The sequence below is a fragment of the Protopterus annectens genome, chromosome 1.part1, assembly GCF_019279795.1.
Source record: "Protopterus annectens isolate FY-2018-M chromosome 1.part1, PAN1.0, whole genome shotgun sequence".
In the NCBI taxonomy this organism is placed as follows: domain Eukaryota; kingdom Metazoa; phylum Chordata; order Ceratodontiformes; family Protopteridae; genus Protopterus; species Protopterus annectens.
Genome location: NC_056726.1, coordinates 793,503,878 through 793,523,747, shown reverse-complemented (window position 1 = coordinate 793,523,747; position 19,870 = coordinate 793,503,878). Strand labels below are relative to the sequence as shown.

At 43.1% G+C, this 19,870-nt stretch overlaps 1 protein-coding gene across 1 annotated transcript in view; it reads left to right on the top strand.

The window, feature by feature from the left end:
- The window catches only part of SKA1 (spindle and kinetochore associated complex subunit 1), a 652,565-nt gene that overhangs the window by 584,672 nt on the left and 48,023 nt on the right, over nt 1-19,870 (top strand). The window contains exon 6 of the mRNA XM_044078227.1: nt 2,708-2,877. Coding sequence (XP_043934162.1) covers nt 2,708-2,877 — 170 coding nt within the window. The remainder of the gene's footprint in view (nt 1-2,707; nt 2,878-19,870) is intronic.

The window sequence follows — 19,870 nt, the reverse complement described above, 5'->3', positions numbered from 1 at the left end:
GTTTTGGCCAAGTTGGACACCTGTTTTATTTCTCATTCTGCTCTTGTATTTTGTCCTTGGTCCACCGTTTAACTTTTTCTGCAATTTTGGAGCTGATCCTCCACCCAAGGCCTATTATTTCCGTGTCAAAGCTCACTCTGGCATTAACTGTGGGCATACTGAATCAAGTGTCGACTGGTGCTGAGGCAGTCTCTGAGTCAGGGAGTTGAGGACAAGGCTTCAGAACAGTCTTTGGAGCTGTCTCATGTGGCTGTGATGGTGTGAGAGACCTTGGTTTCCAAGTGGTCTATTAGGATTCTCTCCTCTTTGCCATGCACTTTCTCTGATTCCGGAGTTCCATCCTTGGCTGTAGTTATTTTATCTAGTAGGGAAATGGAGCTTCTTCAGATCTGGAACATGACCCTTTTTTGGTGGGTATTCCTACCATTTATTTGGGTTTGTTGCTCATTTCTGGTCTTCCCTACTCTTCTGTTAAAGCTCATTTGTCAGCCATTTCTGTTTGTCTGCCTGTGGAGCTGCCACTTTCTGCTAGGTTTCAGGTGAAATAGTTTCTCAAAGGCGTACTTCATTTGAGGCTCCCAAGAAAGCCTATTCCTCCTTCTTAGGATCTGGACTTCCTTCTTGCAAGTTGACTCAGTCACCTTTTGAACCAGCAACTTCTTCCTCTTTGAAATTGTGTACCTGGAAATCTGTCTTGTTGGTAGAGTTTCTCTGAACTTCAGGCCCTTAGGCATTTCCTCTTTTTCTGGTTTTCCAGAGATAGTTGCTCTCATAACCAATCCTTTTATGCCTAAAAGTACTCAATGATGTGTCTTTGAATTAGACTATCCACTTTCCTTCTCCTCAAAATAGTAGTGAGAGGATTCTTCATTCTTTGGATTTGCATAGATAGCTCAGACATTAGGAAATCTGAGCACCTTTTTGTTTCTTTTCAAGACAAAAAAGTGGGATTTGCAGTTTCTAAACAAACCATTTTTCTTGGATTTCTAATGCCATTTCCATTTTTTATTTTTTTCGTGGCAAGCAACTCCCTACTTGCTCATTCTAATGGAGTGGTTGCTTCCTCTGACACCCCCCCCCCCCCTTTTTACAGACTCAATGCTCGACCAGTTTGGAAGCTGCTGCTTTATCTTCTGTGCATACTTTTACTAAGTAGTATATGTTGGATGTGATTTATACCCACGTTGGTGGTGCTACGGTAACGTTGTCGCCTCACAGTAAGACGCTGTCTGTTTCGAATCTCAGCTAGAGCGTCTTCTGCATGGAGACATGCGTGAATGGGCATACCTTCTTTGAAGGTTGTGCGTCAGGGCTGGTAACTCAGCACGTAAAAATCAACTACCAATCATTAGCGGACCGAAGTTCAGCTGTGGCGACCCCTAACCGGGAAAAGCCGAAAGAAGACTACATATGTTGGATGTGATTTCCTCCATTTTTTGAAGGATTTTTCAGTTACTTCCTCCTCCTTCCATTCTTTATAGTATCTTTCTTACTCCCTATTGTAAGAACTACTGCAACAGTGATTAAGGAAGGACATAGTACAGTTGTATAATAATTTACCATAACAGTAGATGTCCTACATATCACTGCAATATTCCATACCCCCCCCCCCCCACCTTCTCCCTATTTTTTTTTCTGTGGCCTAAATGACTTTTCTTTTTCTAGATATACATGTACCATGTTACTTTTATCCTCATTTGCTGCTCCTTTTCTTCTGGGGCAATTCAGTTGTGAGGATTTGGTGCTTATACATCGCTTATGTACATTACACCTCAGACATAGGACATATTGCACATGGAAGGGCTCAGGCTTCCATAGGCTGGATGGATGTATGGCTGTCCTTGGCAGGATATCCCTGTTGTAAGGAATACTACAACAGTGCTAAGTAGGACATCTACTGTTATAGTAAGATCATATCAGTACTTATTGCAAGACTGCAACAGGTATATTTTTTAAACTTCCTTTCCTGAGAACAGCAACAGTTGCCTTTCCTGTCTGTTCATGTTTATAGTTTCTGGTGTTTGATCTGTTATTTCTCTTGCTTAGCAAAATGTTAGTGTTGTTTGGAAGTGGTGGCAGGGACCTGAACATTATTATGGAAAACTTCCCATTGTATGCTATATATTCATAACAATAGGTACTGCTGGGAAAAATGGTGGTTCATAGGTTCTGGCTGAGTTTACAGCTAAAGAAGCCATTAAGAAGCTCAGCCACATCACCCAGTACTGATGGGGAACAAGCCCATAATTAAATTTTCCCCATGTATCAGAGGCACACGCGTACTTCCCCATATAGTCCTCCAGTCATCCCAAATGTTTTTAAAGGTTGCTCATGTAATACTGTGCTTGATATGCAAGGGCAGCCTAGTCCAGAGGCTGGGAGAGTATATTGGGTTATGTACCAATTAACACTATCTGGTGGTGGTTGTGGCAGTGTAGGTTTATATCTGTAGACTGCGTATTTGCTTTTATCTTTGGCCTTAGCATGGAAGGCTTAGCAAAGATCATCCTTCGAGAGTCTGATATAATTTGACTTCAGATAATGCATCACTTTGTATGCTTTACCTGCTGCAATGCCCCCATCAAAGGTCTATGTTTAAAATTAGTTATTTTATACATGTAGTTGATGCTTTATAACAGAATATGCAGACTGCTTCAAACTAGCTTTCAGCATGTTTGTTTTTGTCTGTCTCTTTCAACCATGTTAGATATATGAAAGGGCGTCTTACTTATGATCAGGTCAATGCTACAGTTCGAGACATCAACAAAGCTGTTTTTGGCAAGTACAAGATTCTACGTCAACCCATCAAATCTTTAAATAATGTCAACCGAAACCTGTACCATAGATTCATGGAAGAAGAAACTAAGGAAACAAAAGGTATGTTTAAAACAAAAAAAAAGCCCAAAATTTATAATGTGGTGTGGGAAGCAAAGGCAGGAATGAACATCAGCATATTCCTATTTTCACCCCTTTTCTCTTTAGTTTTCCTGTCTATTAAGTTGTGAAAGTTCATTTAAGTTCTAAAAAAGTATTGGGAATTTAACTTTTTTTTACTGTTGTCTTAATGTTTCCCTTATTCTATTTATCTACTAAATATGCAAAGTCCTATAGATAATTCTAAACCAGTAAAATTAATCTGTTGGATGTGAGTAAACATTTTGCATACAAGTAGTTTAAAAGCTGCTGCTTTTCGCAATCTGTTTGCTTTCATGGTGGCAGCAGGCTGGCTGCCAGGCAAGTCGTCAGAAAATGTATATAGAGAGGAAAAAACTACATAAAATTTAGAGCTATATCGGCATGCATTTAACAGAAGAACAGAACCATTAGAAGGAATGAAATTGCTTAGTAAATTATTACAAACTGAAAGTGTAACAAGTGTAGTGTTGAAGTGTCATTGCAGTCTTGAAAGTGTTGCAGAGCAAGAAAAGAAAGGACTAGCAGAAATGAGAGGGGATCACTCTCTGAAAAGGCCATATTCCAACAGCATGTTTGTGGGTGCAGAAAATACACAGTCTGAACAGAGTTATAAACTTTCTGATAAGCTAAAACAAAGTCCCAAAAATGGAGAATTCTAAGCAGCATGTGAGTGTTGAGAAAGATAAATTTAATAAGACTACACTTAAAGGAAGAAAACAATACCTGGTCAATAAGGGATTATGCTCATGCAGTTAGAGGAAGAAGCTGCATCTAGTCAGAATTCTAAACTCAGTGATGTCAGTGAAACACAGAAACCTGAAATACGAGAAGGCTGTATGTACCTGGTGTCTGTAAGTAAGTAAAGACTGGAGCCAAGTCCTTTGCAGAGAGAGAAAAATCTAGTGAAGAAAAAGAAGCTGAAAGGTTGGGGGGGGGGGGTCAGCCCTCAATTTGAGACCAAGAGAGAATAGCATAAAAATGAAAGATAAATGAGAAAAGATGGTGTATACAGAGAGAGACTTTGTTATATTCACGTTCTTCAAAAATACAAGAATCATAAACTGAAGCAGGAGGGTTCTATGCATTAGGTTCACAAAGGGAAGGAACAAGAAATATGAGAACAGTAGATATATCAGCTGACACTAAAGAATAATTGTATGAGCAGTTTTTCTTAGATTTTTTTTCTGAGATCCCAGTGTTTGTATTGGTAAGTGAGGAGGCAGCACTTTCTAACTCATGCCAGACTGATCCTGAAGAAATTCCAGAGCTAGCTGATCTCCAGGTTAGCTAGATAAACTTTCAAAATGTAAATTGTTAGAAATGTTGAGTTGAGCAAGGGAAGAAGCTGAACAAAAGTTTCCCACTTCTTATTTGTACTTTGAGTTACAAAATTATTTTAGAGCGAGTGAAGCCAGGAAATAGTACATCACATATAAGTGCTTATATCTTTCAGAAACTTAGTGATGAGGCTAGCATATAATCATGTGCTAGGTTAATATCTAAGAATGGATTAGGCTAAAGTACAGATAGCAGCAATGTTTTAATGACCAGAAATAATGACAGCAGTGTGGGAATTTCTGTGCTGGAATCTGTGAATCCCAAAATACAGCCCCTTGTTCAGGTTCTTAAAAGTCCTTTCATTTCAATGCTCATCATAAAGGTGCTGTTTGAAACATACTGTTATGGACATTGTTGGGCCACTGGTGAATTTCAGCAGCGGGTTTCAATACATCTTTGTTATTTTGGACTATACAACTAAATACCCTGAAACTATTCTCCTACATAGGACTAAGGCTAAACTTGTAGCTAAGGAATTAGTCTTTCTATTTTCAGGACTAATGACACCTAAGGAAATGTTTACTGACAGGGGTCACATTTTATATCCAGAAAAATGCAGCAGTTATACCATTGCTTTAAGGTCAAGTAGTTAAAAACCTTATTGTAGGACGGCCGCGGTGGTACAACGGTTAGCGTTGTCGCCTCACAGCAAGAGGCTCTCTGGTTCGATCTTCGGCTGGAGTGTCTTCTGTGTGGAGTCTGCATGTCCTCCCTCTGGTCGTGTGGGTTTCCTCCGGGTGCTCCAGTTTACTCCCACATCCCCAAAGACATGCTGCAAGTGGATTGGACATGCTAAAATTGGCCCTAGGCGTGAGTGCACGTGTGTGCCTTCTGTGGAAGGTTGGGCGCCGGGCTGGCAACTCAACACCGTAAAAAACTCCACTGCCAATCATGAAGTGGACAAGGTGATCCGCTGTGGCGACCCCTAACAGGGAAAAGCTGAAAGAGAGTTAAAAACCTTATTGTACTATTCCCAGACATTAAGTAGTGGAACTCTTTTTAAATAATTGGAGTCCATGCTGAAGAGTTGTTGACTAAGATGAAACCAGGACTGTTTGCTGCCATACCTCCTGTTTGCCATTTAAAAATGGATACAGCAGTAAACCATCTTGGACAAAAGTCTGAAAGTGGTGATCCCCATCTCATAGGCACATATAAAAAGAACCTATGCTATACAACTGTGGCAAGGATCAGGACATTTTAATTTTAATTTTGAGCCCTCTGCAGAATGCAAGTTTTTGACTAAATGTCAGGGACTATTTTAAATAACGAAAATACTAAATGATGAAAACTACATTGCTAGACAAACTGGTAAGAGAAGGTCTGAACAGATATTCCATATAAATTATCTGAAACTGGGAAGAAATGCAGATCTCTGTAGTTAGCTTAATGGATGAAAATTATGGTAGTGGTAAAGAAAGAAAGAAAAAAAAGATTTGTGTGCCTGCAGTGTGTGTAGATGACCTACTGTTTGAGCCACATAAATGAGATAAGAGGATTTCTGTTAAGAAACTAGGAAGTGTTTCCAGAACTACCTGACAGAACAGATTTCTGTAATGATTTTAGGAAGCAACATAATGCATAGGGTAGATTAACTAATAGAGAGGCTGCAGAAGGTAAGATTTTTGACCACATTACTGACAAAGCTAAAGCCAGGGAAAAGACTTCCATGTTATGTTGTCCCCATCTCGCCTCCATTCTTGCTGGTTGGGTTCGGAGCCAATCCTCTGCTCTGACTCGGCCATATATTATAGCTCGAGAGCTTTTTAATGGCTTGGGGCTAGCCCCTATACGAACATGCCTAGCTGTAGTTACCCAGATCTTGTTTGCCACTTGCAGTGTCGAGATTGCTCATAAGTATTTTCTTCTTGTTATATTTCCTATAATTTTTTGGCTACAGATAGCTAATTTCTGTTAGTTTAGTGTTAGGGTGTGTTTCATCTTAGGCAAGAGCTTTTCTGACCTTTCCGCTGCTGCCTTTTTGTTGTTGTGGCCGTCGTTTTCCTTTAGGCCTAACGTGTTCCCTTGAACCCATTTGACTTGGAGGGTTCACTGTTCCCTTTTTCTTAGCCCCGTCTTTGTTCCTTTTCTCTTCATTTCCCTTTCTCTTTCCTTATAGGAGCGGCCATTTAAGTTAGAGGCTCTCCTGGGTTTGGGGAGCTGCCATTTAACTTAGAGGCTCTTCCCCTTCCCTCCTTTCTATTTACCTGTTTATACTTCTTTTTTTTTTTTTTTTTATAAAGTTAATTTTAGTGTTGTTGTTGCTGTTGTTGGTGTTTCCCTTTGGTACTGTTGTGGTTACTGCTAGCATGTCCAAGGATCCTAAAGAGTCAAAACCTTCGGGTTTTAAAAAGTGTGACTCGTGCTGCCAGAAGATGCCCCTTATGGACAGGCACACTAGCTGTGTCTATTGCTTAGGGGCTATACACCTGCAGGACTTGTGTTCTATATGTCATGGTTTTAGTTCTCTGCTCCTGCAGAAGAGAAAAAATGTTGATTTTGCAAGGCTTACAAAACAGTCCCTTTGATGATGCTACTGAGAGTTCTCAGCCAGTAAAAAAACAGGAAAAGTCTAAGGGCCAACCTGCGAGTTTGTTGGATCCGTGTGTCAGTTCCGACAAAGCTCTTTGTCCGGCAGTTCCATCAGTGGTTTCAGAACCAATCAGAACTCACAAGAGAACCAGGTCTCCCACTCTGGAGCCGGTGCGGTCTGTTCCACAGTTCCCACTGTTGCACTCTGTGGCAGGCAGTCATCGGTCTTCCTCTCATTCCTCTCGATCATCCAGGCTTTCAGATCATGATGTGCAGAGGGTGGTGAAGAGGCTTCTCAAGACACAGGCATTAGCTAAATTATCATCAAGTTCAGCCCACAAGGAATTGGTGCCAACAGCCCAACCCGCACCGTTATCGATTCCTCCTCCGACTCCTTTGAATTCAGAGTCGGAGTGCATAGAAGTCGTCGTGGTGGAACTGACTGCTCCGATTACTACTGGTCTATCGGTTCCGACTACCGCTCCAATCTCTTCGTTGCCTCAGTCTTTCGAGGGATCTGTGGGACGATGCTCTCTCTTCAGCTCCGGGGGGGGGAGTGGTATCGGACCCTTGTCCGACCCCGCTGTCCCTCTCGGGGCATCTGTGCAGGTGAGCTCGGCTCCTACATAGGCCTCAGAGCCATCGCCTTCAGTTCGGAGAAGATCTCTGGGCTCTTTGGAGCCAGGGACTCTTTCGGGCCAGGACTGTGGTCCTTTGAGGTGATGAACGTGCTGTCCTCTAAGACCACTCCACCCTCGGCTCCATTGGCTCCTGCTCTTTCGGTACCTGAGTCTGCCTCGATCCTCCCCCCCAAGCATAGGGAACCCATGCTCCAGGACACCCCATTGGGCGACCCCACCTCTTCTGAAACCTCCCCTGAGCACCCCTCAGAGGAGGTCCCTCGAAAGAGAAAATGCAAGATGAAGCATTTGGACTCCCCTGAGTCTGTCACTTCAGACACAGACTTGGAAGCCTCAGAATGGTCCCCACAGTCCCCCTCTGAGGATGTCTTTTTCAGACATCCTGGAAATCCTTAGACAGAGGGGTGGCTGGAAATCCCTTGCCCCTTCTGAGGACAAGTCTGTGTACCTGGATGCATTTAGTTCCTGACCCTCCACCTCTTGGGTGTCTGTCTTTTGACCCTCTGCTGGCCTTAGTGAGTCAGAAGGCATGGTGCTCCCCAGAGACTATGGAACCAGTTCCGAGGAGGCACAATAAATTCATAACTGCTCCAGATGATAGGTCCTTTCTAAGGGTGTGCCTGTTGATGCTATGGTGGTGGTGGCAGCAGCCACCAAGAAAGAATTAGTGGAGATGTCTTCTTCTGTCCATCCGCTGAACAGAGAGTCTCGTATGATGGACAGGTGTGGGAAGCCTATGTTTGCTTCAGCAACCTTTTCTCTCAGGTCGCTGAATTATTTGCCCCACTTTACACGCATTCAAAGGGATCTCCTTAAGGAACTAGGAGATACTGTACAGGATCCTACAGCTGAAGGAGCTGTGAGCAAGGCGGCTTCACAGCTTGCAACCTTGACATCTATAGTTAACTCCTCCATGCGTCTGATCTCTTACGTGGCGGATAGAGCGAGTAGGGCAGCAGGCACGGGAGTTGCTTTGCATAGATACTCCTGGATGTGACTGTCAATTTGCGGAGCCCTTCAGGTCCTCATTTACCTACACCCCCTTTGACGGCTCGTCTCTGTTCGGGCCTCAGGTAAAAGAGACTCTTACCAGGTGTGACTGGGATGGCAAAACTCTCTCTGCCATGGGAGTATGTTTTTCTGCTCCCTCTAGACCTTACCCCAAGGGTCAGAAGAGCGGAAAGATGTGGTTCAGAAAATCCCAGGGAGTTTCGCCTGACACATGTAGAGATTTTTCCCCCAGGGGCAGAGGGGATATAATAATGGGAGACGCCGATTCCACGGCAGGTGGAGTCCGCAGAATCAGGCCGACAGATACCTTCTCTGGCCGGCCTTTCCAGCACTCCTGAAAGGAGGCCCGACTCTCCACCTCTGGAGGCAGTCAGGGGCAGATTATCCCAGTACCCAAAAGCCTGGCAAACAATTACAGAAGATATATGGGTACTGTCTGATATCCAGGGGTTACAAAATTCCTTTCTCCCAGCCACCTCCTACAACAAATCAGCGCTCTATCCCAGATGTTCCACCCAGTCTTCGGGATCAAACAAACCTAGAAGTTCAAAGGTTGCCAGAAAAAAGAGCCATCCAAGAAGTCCCCGCAGACCAAATCCAATCTGGCACTTACTCAAGGTTCTTTTTAGTTCTGAAAAAGACAGGGGACTGGCGGCCTATTTTGGATCTCGGCAAGAACAACCTGTATACTCCTAAGCAGAGCTGTGACCAGGTCTTACATTCTCAAGAAAGAATGCTTGTCGATCAAAGGGAGCTTTCATCACTACATATTATCTCATAGACTGGAACTTTACACTGGTGGCAGATCATACCCCCTATTGTTGGCTACAGGAGCAGTGAGATGGGAGAATATCAAGCTTTGTCACTGGGGGCTTTCATTTCAACATTTCAAATTCACTATCAGCACTGATCAGTCTCGACTTATAACAATGCAGATGTCCTTCCCAAGGCCCCATGAATGAGGAGCTTTGGAGTGTTTTCCAAAACTTTTCAGTATGAACCACACCAGTACCAGTGTTTCCTTAATGTACTTTTAAGTACTTTTGTTAACAATATATTGACTGACATTAGGTGCATTTGACCACACATAGTCTTAGTCTGTCCTACTGTATAACCTGTTGCATCTCATAACTTTCTTTCTCTGTTAGTAATGTCTGCTTAAACTAACCTCCTAAACCCTTAGCTGTACTACTATAGCCTTACTATAACCCCCTCATTTCTTATAGGTTCGTAGGTTCATAGGCAGGTATTAGGCTATCAGCCCTGGGGCCTATATAAGCCTAGCCAAAAGGGTTCCCTGGCTTTCGCCACTTAAGAAAATTATTTTCCTGTGCCCCTGTCGAGCAGTGCTGCAGAAGTGATCCCCGGGGTGAATTTTCTATTTCCCATCCAGTCGTCAAGATTTTTCTTAGAGGGCCAATGAGGAGCTTTGCTTGACATGAATGGGTAGTTTGTTCCAGAGTATGGGAAGTCTCTGGGACAGGAATCTATCCCTCCAGCATGTTCTGTTTATTGTGGTGGCAAGGTTTGGGTCCCTGGAGCATGTGGTACGGAGAGACTGGGATTTCCTTAAGTGTAGCATGTCCAACAGCTCTCGGTTTGACATAACTTTGTAAGTTAGGCAGAGATCGGCTCTGAGTAGGCGATATGCAACAGAGTAGAGCTTGAGTTTTTTGAGACGGTCTGCGTATGGCATCTGTTTGAAGCCGGTATTCCTCTTAGTGAGGTATTGATGTGGCCTTTCCAATTGTTGTAGGTGTCTTGTGAGATACATGCCAAATGGGGCATTGTACTCTATAAAGGGTCTGATGAGGGATACGTAGAGAGGAACAATGACCTCCTTTTTTCAAGAGGAGAAACCTTTTGTGATGAGGTGTGCCACGTAGAAGGATTTCCTGACTACTGTGGCAATGTGCTTATCAAAGGAGAGGCTACTGTCCACCTGTGTGCCGAGGTCTCTTATTACACTTTCAGTGTTTAGTGAGCTACCGCCTATGAGGTTGTTCATGGGTACCAAGTTTTTCCCAAAGCACCCATGCAGACGGACAATAGGGGTATGACTGTTGAATCCTACACAAATGCACTTTATAAGCACTTACACGAGTGCATGGATCGTGCTATCCCTAACAGAACCAAGATGCTATCCTCCAAAAAAAGGAAGCCAATCTGGTGGTCCTCTGCCATAAACAAACTCTACAACAGAAGAAAGAAACTGTTGCAAAAAAGAGTAAAATCTCATGATTGGAGGAACTCCCTGGTCAGCCTCAGTAAGAAGCTGAGATCCCTCATAAAATCCTCCAAAACTAGTTACAAAAACAAAATCACCACTGATTCTAAAGACAACCACAAAACATTCTGTAACTATGTCAAGAATCTCAATGGCAACACTCAGATCTGCTCTGAGTTGCAGCACAATGGCACTAAATATACAAAACCAACTGTTATTGCCAACATCCTAGCAGTTAGGTTCAGTGCTAACTTCACCCCCTAAAAGGCCCATCTCTATACTGGAGGAATGCAAAGTTCCTGTAATCATGACTGCACAGGTAAAAAACACACTCTCCAAAGCCAAGAACACAGCATCCATGGGACCTGACAACAACCCAGGCTGCGTTCTACACAAACTTCAGAATGAACTGGCACCCCATCTAAGCACCATGTTCAATCATAGCCTCACATCAGGCTTTGTGCCCACTGAATGGTGCACAGTGACTGTTATCCCACTCCACAAAGTGGGAGCCACCATGGACCCCGGGAACTACCACCCCATTAGCCTAACGAGCCTGGTCTGCACGGCCATGGAATGATCATGCAACTTATAAACAAAGACACTGGTAATCTCCAAACTCTGGAACTCACCCGGTTTGGCTTTGTAAAAGGCAGATCATGTCTCCTAAACCTGATAGACTTCTTTGAAGCAGTCACCAAAGCCAAAGATGAGGGCAGAGTGGTTCACACAGCCTATCTAGATCTCGCCAAGGCTTTTGACACCATCTCCCACTCTGAAATTATAGATAAACTCACTAAACTAGGTATAAATCCCTATGTCACAAGATGGGTTGCTAACTGTCTCACTGACAGGACCCACACTGTGAAAGTAGCAGACTCCAAACGCGACTTCAGACCAGTGACAAGTGGAGTACCACAGGGTTAAGTCCTGGGTCCTCTCCTGTTTGGTATCTACTTTTCTGAAGTGCAGGCTAACACAGAAGGTCTTTGTCTAACAAAGTTCGCAGATGACTGCAAACTAGGAGCCATAATCAAAACTCCTAATGATGTTGACATAAGATGCCTGGTGTCAAAGCCATGGCCTCAAGCTCAATGCCAGAAAGTGCACCGTCATCCCCTTTGGTAAAAACTCTGTACCCATGAGCTACCACATAGGTGGTAGTCTACTTAACACCGAAAGTGTGATAAGAGATCTTGGGACACAGGTGGACAGTAGTCTCTCCTTTGATAATCACATTGCCACAGTAGTCAGGAAATCCTTCTACATGGCATACCTCATCACAAAAGGTTTCTCATCTAGGAAAAAAGAGGTCAGTGTTCCCCTGTACTCGTCACTCAATAGACCCATTATAAAGTACAATGCCACTTTTGATATGTACCTCACAAGACATCTACAACAACTGGAAAGGCCGCAGAAATACCTTACAAAGAGGATTACTGGCCTCAAAGTGCTCAAACAGATGCCCTATGCAGACTGTCTCAAAAAACTCCAGCTTTACTCGTCACATATCACCTACTCAGAGGTGATCTCTGCCTAACATACAAAGCTTTGTCCAACCCAGAGGTGTTGGACATATTCCACTTAAAGAAGTCCCAATCCTTCCGAGCTACATGCTCTAGGGACCTAAACCTTGTCACCGCAATAAACAGAACATCCTGGAGGGATAGATTTCTGTCCTAGAAACTTCCCATACTCTGGAACAAACTCCCTATCTATATCAAATAAAACTCCTCATTAGCACTCTTCAAGAAAAATCTTAATGATTGGATGGGAATTAGGAAATTCACCCCAGGATCACCTCTGTGGCTCTGCTCAACAGGGGCACAGGAAAATAATTTTCTTGGGTTGCGAAAGCCAGAGTACCTTTTTGGCTAGGCTTATATAGGCCCTAGGGCCAATAGCCTAGTACCTACCTATGGACAAAATCACTTCTTGGCATTGAGCTTGAGGCCATGACTTTGGCACTAAGCATCTGTCTCTGTGAGGCCCTTTTGTAGAATGTCTCCATCTTTAGGTGATTCTATTATGGCTCCCAGTTAGCAGTCATCTGCGAAATGTGTTAGCTAAAGACCTTCTGTGTTGGCCTGCACTTCAGAAACGGAGATGCCGAAAAGGAGAGGACCCAGGACAAGAACCCTGTGGTATTCCACTCATCTCTGGTCTGAAGTAAGACTTGGATTCAGCTTCTTTTACTGTGTGTGTTCTTGTCAGTGAGCCAGTTTCCCACCCATCTTGTAACATAGGGATTTATGCCCAGTTTAGTGAGTTTATCTATAATTCCAAGTGGGGGATGGTATTGAAAGCTTTGGCGAGGTCAAGATAGGCTGTGTGCACTATTTTGCCCTCGTCTGTGGCTCTGGTGACTGCTTCAAAGAAGTCAATCAGGTTTAGTAGACATGATCTACCTTTTACAAACCCAAACTGAGTGGGGTCCAGGGCTTGGACGTTACCTATGTCTTTGTTTATAAGCTCCAAGATGATACGTTCCATGACCTTGCAGACCAGGCTCATCAGGCTAATGGGGCGGTAGTTTCCTGGGTCTGTGGTGGCACCCCCTTTGTGGAGTGGGATAACCATCACTGTGCGCCATTCAGTAGGCACATAGCCTGAGGTGAGGCTATGATTGAACATGGTATTTAGGTTGGGTGCCAGTTTGTTCTGTAGTTCGTGCAGTATGCAGCCTGGGATGTGTTGTCTGGTCTCATAGATGCTGTGTGTTGGCTTTGAAGAGTGCAGTCTTTATTTGTTCATCCATGATTACAGGGGCTTTGCATTCTTCCGGTATTAAGTTGGGGCCTTTGGAGGGTGAGAGGGGGGTGAAGTTAGCACTAAACCTATCTGGCAGGATGTTGGCAATATCTCTTGGTTCTATATATTTAGTGCCATTGTGCTGTAGCTGAGAACAAATCTGAGTGTTGCCATTGAGATTCTTGACATAGCTGTAGAATGCTTTGTGGTTGTCTTTGGAATCAATGGTGATTTTTTTTTCATAACTGGCTTTGGAGGATTTTATGAGGGATCTCAGCTTCTTGCTGAGGCTGACCAGGGAGTTCCTCCAATCTTGGGATTTTGCTCCTTTTTTGCAACCGCTTCTTCCTTCTATTGTAGAGTTAGTTTATGGCAGGGAACCAACAGATTGGCTTCTTTTTTTTTGGAGGATAGCGTCTTGGTTTTGTTGGGGATGGCGCGATCCATGCATTCGTATATGTGCTTTATACAGTGCATTGGTGTAAGATTCAGCAGTCGTACCTCTATTTTCTGTCTAAATGGGTGTCGTGAAGTTTGCCACTTCTGTCTAAAGAAGCGTGAAGTTGGTTTGGAGTAGTTTTTGATGGTGGTTTCCTTAATGGGTGGTGGGGTGGGATATGGTTGTCTAGGGTGATTAGCTTGCGGTTGGATCTGACCAGCGAGGAGTTGACCTCTGACGTGGAACACCGGTTACCCATACTGGTAATTACCAGGTCCACGATATTGCTGTCAGTGTACATGAGGCAGTTGCTACATTGCCCCAAGATGCCCAGATTCATCAGGTGGACAGGAGAAAACACCGGAAGCTGACCTATGGACATGCCTGGATAGGTGCTTATTTAAGTACCAAGAACTATTTTCCTCCTGACAAGTGAGGAAAGTCGAGTGCTGTAGTAATTTGCAGTTTATTTAATGCTTACAACGAGTTCTGAGCAGAAGGAAACAGTTTTGAGTGCTGAATCTAAACTAGCAAGTTTTAGTACTATATCGAAGAAGAGAAGCAGGCCACGGCCTGTTTGATAATGCACAGTCTTGTCCCAGATGATGCAAGGGTCTGCAGGCCTGTAGCCTTTTTCTGGTACATGCCTTGAATAGCAACCAGACCGATCAGGTATGTTAAGCACAGACACTCACTCTCCAACCAGAAAGTCAGGAATCAATGCACTCTGCTCCTCTCACCAGTATCAGAATATAAGCACAGATTCTAAGCTGTCACCTATAAAGCAGTTATTAAGCTTTCTGGTGATCAGTCTCCAGGAAATAATGTAACTGCACTCCTTCTCTCACCAAGAGAAAACAGAAGCATTAATCCCAGGATGACTACTGCGAGGCAGAATGTGGGCTTTACAATAACTGGTGGTCTTGCAATAAATGCTTAAAGGTAAGATGAAAAAAATGGTTTATCCTAAACACTGCAGTGTGCACTAGAGGAGTTAGATGTTAAAGTAGGTAACTTATGTTTTACCTGTCTAAAAGTTAAGTTTTAATGGAGAGTCACTATTTTTAAAACAGCAAGATAGATTGAAAGGTGGTGGTCACTTTTGCATTCTGGTACTATGGAATAAAGTAGGATGGCCAATAAATTTAAATAGTTGAAGGGGAGTGATTTTACAAAATGATAATTTTGTGCTTACTCACACCAGCCAGTAAAAGCAGAGAGGAAATGAGATATGTGGTCAAATTAACATAAGGGGCAGGCAACTAGAAAGAGAGTGGTGTTTAAGAACACAACAGTAACTGGACTGGACGGTGGAAAGAATTTGTCTGACTCGAAAGAGACAGAGCTGTGGTCTCTTTTCAAGTTTTAGTATGCAGTTAAAAGCCGAATACAAGTAAAACATAGTGTAAAGAAAACAAATCAGTCTCCCCCTCCCATTCTCCACACTATTCATCTTTTCTCCCCCACTTCCTATCAATGGCGCTATATATTGTCCTTCTTTTGAACAAGGATTATCTTTTTGTTTTTGCTCTCATATGTAGTAAATTTTAGACCACTGCTATCAGTGCAACCCTTAACGTTCATCATTTTTTTTCTCTCTTCATAATTAATTTTGTATTTGCATTGTTATTTTTAATAGTTTTTGTCCTGTATGTTTATCTTTGCTCATGTTTGCTGGCGCTCTTTCCGCTTAAGTCTCCACTGACAATGGGTTGCTTACTATTAATGCAATGCAAATAGTTAATAACCTTTTCTTTTTTACAATTGTGTTGTATTGTATATTGTTACCTTAGCTTTACTTATGTTTGCTGGGGCTTTTCCCCCCAGGTCTCCACTGAAAATGGGTTTGTTTGCAAATTCAGTTGGACTAACCCAGTTAACAAATGTGAAATAAATAAATACATATGTCACTGTTCAATATATTGATTGCTTCTGCAGTATTCTTAGCTATGTGAGGTTATAGCCTACCAATGATATAACAACCGGACAGCTACCAAAGCTTCAGGGCATGTTCCATAGGCCCAAACTGTTCAGACAGCTCAAACTGAGAGGACTAAAAGACTGAAAATTAAACCCTTCAGAGCTTTACTGTCGCTGTAGAGTATGCACTTCTGAGGCTGTTGAGGATCAACTGTTGACTTGTACTTTCCTTTGCTGGGCAGATAAGTTCCCTTTTGGGGAAAAACCTTCCAGTTTCTTAATTTTGTTGATGTTTTATTGCTTTTATTTTTGGGAAAAGTTATTTTAAAGCTAGGAATATTGCATTTTAACAGACCATCTCAAGGTGGTAACAACCTGTAAACGAAGCGCTTGTTTTTTGTTTTTTTTTTATTTATTTGCTTATTTATTTTTGTCAATTTAAGAAGTGGTGTAAAGTAACTGAAAGCAATTTTTCTGTGGAGAAATTGTGTTTAATCTGATATTGTCCTTTTCATACTTCCTCACCTGTGGATCTTGGATCCAATTCACGGATCCAGGTCAGCTTCATTTTCTAAACTTTGAATCCCAATTTTGAGCTCCTCCCTCTTCCCATAATGCACCACACTGACCCTGTCTCCTCAGATCTCATTTGCCACTGTCATAAATGAACAGCGGATTTCAGTCTCAAGCTGTTAGAGGTTTGTGTCTTGATAAAATTATCTTTTTCTCTATACAAGCCTTTTGGTTAGTTCTAATCTCTTCTTCCTCCCTCTTAACCCCTAGCGGCTGAAATCCCTTTTTCCCCATTACTCTGTGATATTGGTGTCATCTAGTTTTTGTTTTTGGTGGTTGCTTTTCTTCCTGCCTTGTATTTTTTGGCTCAGTCCTCCTAAAGTTTTTTTTTGTCTTTGTCTTAGGTTGGAAATTGATATAATGTTATGGCATTACCCTCATGGATATAAATTTGTAGTTCTCTGGCAAATCTTTAGGCAGAAAGTATAGACTAGTTTGAGTTTCAGTTTTCATACCCTTCAGAAAAGTCATGCTAATGCAATAACTGTTAATCTGATATTGTCAGTCTTCATCCATTCTTGACTCTTGAGTATGGTTCCGATCCTCAGAACCGATAAAGCCTTGTGTCAGCCAAAAATCTCTCGAACTACTGGTCTATCCACAATGCCCCTCTCTATATTACCTCAGATCTCATTTGCTGTTCTTACTGCTAAGACGTGTCAGCCGAATCCTTTCTCAGAGCTAAGTAAAATATTCCTTTTTTATCTTGATATTTAACTTCTAAAACCCTTTTCCTGGTCTTATCCGTTAGTGTGTATGTTTATCCTTTTACACTGGTAATTCCACTACCATTGCTGATAGTTTTCCCCTGGTGTGATTGTGTGGTTTGAAATCTTTTCTTCATTCCTTTCCTATTTTTCTTCTGCCTCTCCTCATTTTTACTTGCGATGATGGCAGATAAACCAAAAAGGTTCTCCTTTAGGTTTTAAACAATGTAAAGAGTGAGGCAGGAAAATGCTGAACTGTGACTGTCATGATCTCTGCTTTTATTGTTTGGGTACGCCACATTTCATAGGTTCATACTAGGCTATCTGCCCTAGGGCATTTATAAGCCTAGCCAGAGTATGTTTGGCTTTCGCCACCCTTTTAGATTAGTTGACTGTGCCTTTGTATAGTAGGTCACAGACGGTAGCCCTTTTAAGATTTGTTTACTGTACCTCTGTCAAGCAGCAACACAGAAGAGATCCTAGGGGGTAAACTTACAATCTCCCATCCATTTGTCAAGATTTCTCTTGAAGAGGGTCAGTGAGGGGCTCTACCTGACACGGATTGGGATTTTGTTTCAGAGTGAGGGGAGCCTCTGGGATATGAATCTGTCCCTCCAGCATGTCCTATTTATTTCTGTGCTGAGGTTCAGGTCCCTGGAGCGTGTAGCTCTAAGGGATTTAGATTTCCTGAGGTGAAGCATGTCCATTAATTCTGGGTTGGACATGGCTTTATTCGTCAGACACAGATCGCCTCTGAGTAGGCGGTATGCAACTGAGTAGAGCTGGAGTTTCTTTAGCCGAACTGCATAGGGCATCTGTTTGAGCCCCTTGATCCTCTTGGTGAGATACTTTTGGGGTCTTCCCAGTTGCTGAAGGTGTCGGGTAAGGTACATCCCAAATGGGGCATTGTACTCAATTATGGGCCTGATAAGTGATGAGTAGAGGGGCACAATGACCTCTCTTGATCTTGATGAACCCTTTCATGATAAGGTGGGTTATATAGATGGTCTTTCTAACCACTTTGGCAACGTGATTGTCAAAGGAGAGATTGCTATCTACTTGGGTCCTCAAGTCCCTAATTACTTCTTCCATACTTAATGGATTACCACCTATGTGGTCATTTGTGGGCACTTTGTTTTTTCCAAAGGGGATGACTGTGCACTTTTTGGCATTTAGCTTTAGGCCATGGCTCTGGCACCAGTTATCCGTCTCTGTGAGACCCTTTTGGAGGATGCTTGTGTCAGTCGGAGAGTCGACTATAGCACCCAGTTTGCAGTCATCTGCGAACTTGGTCAGCCATAGTCCACCCGTGTTAGCCTGTACCTCAGAGAAATATATACCGAACAAGAGAGGTCCCAGGACTGAGCCTTTGGGACACCACTTGTAACTGGTTTAGAGTCTGACATGGCACCTGCAATTCTGACCATGTGGGTTCTATCCCTGAGCCAGTTTGCAACCCATCTTGTGACTTAGGGATTGATATTTAAGCTGGTGAGCTTATTTATGATGCCCGAGTAGGATATTGTGTCAGAGGCCTTTGCGAGGTCCAGGTAGGCTGTGTGGACTACCTTCCCTTCATCTGTGGCTTTGGTAACTGTTTCAAAGAAGTTGACTAGGTTCAAGAGGCAAGATCTGCCCTTAACGAAGCCAAATTGGGTCAGATCCAGTGTCTGGAGGTTCCCAATGTCTTTGTTTATGATTTCCATGATGATATGTTCCATAGCTTTGCAGACCAGGCTAGTCAGGCTTATAGGGCGATAGTTTCCGGGGACTGTTGTGGCACCACCTTTGTGGAGTGGGACCACTGTTGCTGTACGCCATTCCTTGAGAACGTATCCTGTAGTAAGGCTGAGATTGAACAGTGACTTTATATGAGGGTTTAGTTCTTCTTGGAGCTCGTGTAAGACGCAGCCCGGGACACCGTCTGGTCCCATTGATGCTGTGTTTTTAGCTTTGGAGAGGGCAGCTCTCACCTGTGCATCTGTGATCTCAGGATGGCTACACTCTGTTGGGATAGACATTTTCTCTTTTGGCGGGGAAGGGGAGGGGGAGAAGTTTGCACTGAACCTTTCTGCCAGGATGTTGGCAATGTTTGTGGGTTCAGTGAATTTTTTGTCATTTTGCACTAACTCAGAGCATATCTGGGAGTTGCCTCCCAGGTTTCTGACATAACTAAATAAGGCCTTGTGATTATCTTTAGTGTCTTGTGCAATTTTTCTTTCAAAGCTGGCCTTAGAAGATTTTATGAGGGATCGTAGTTTCTTGCTAGTACTGATCAGTGACACCTTCCCTTTTTGGGAATTTGCTTTGTCATGTAGTAGCTTTCTCCTTCTGTTGTATAGCTTATTTATGGCCGGGGTTCACCAGACAGGTCTCCTGCCTTTGGAGGAGTGAGTCTTGGTTTTATTTGGGATAGCATGCTCCATGCATTCCTGTAGGTGTCCATAGAATGCTTTTGTAAAGGATTCTGCATTTTGGGCCGTATTTTCCACTGGCCTGGGGACTTTGAAGGATTCCACCTCAGTTTTGAGAAGTGTGAAGTTTGCTTTTGAGAAGTTCTTCACCGTGGTTTCCTTGGCTGGGGGTAGGGACAGAATATGTATGTCCAGTGAGATTTGTTTATGGTCTGATCTTACCAATGAGGGGTATACCTCTGGTGTGGAACATAGAGACCCATGTTGGTGATAACCAGATCCAGTATGTTTTCCCCTCTTGTGGGGAGTGGTGACCAGTTGTTCCATAGCATTTGAGTTTATAAATTCTAGGAACCGTTGGGATAGGGTGTTTGGACTTGAGTAGTTTTCCCAATCGATGT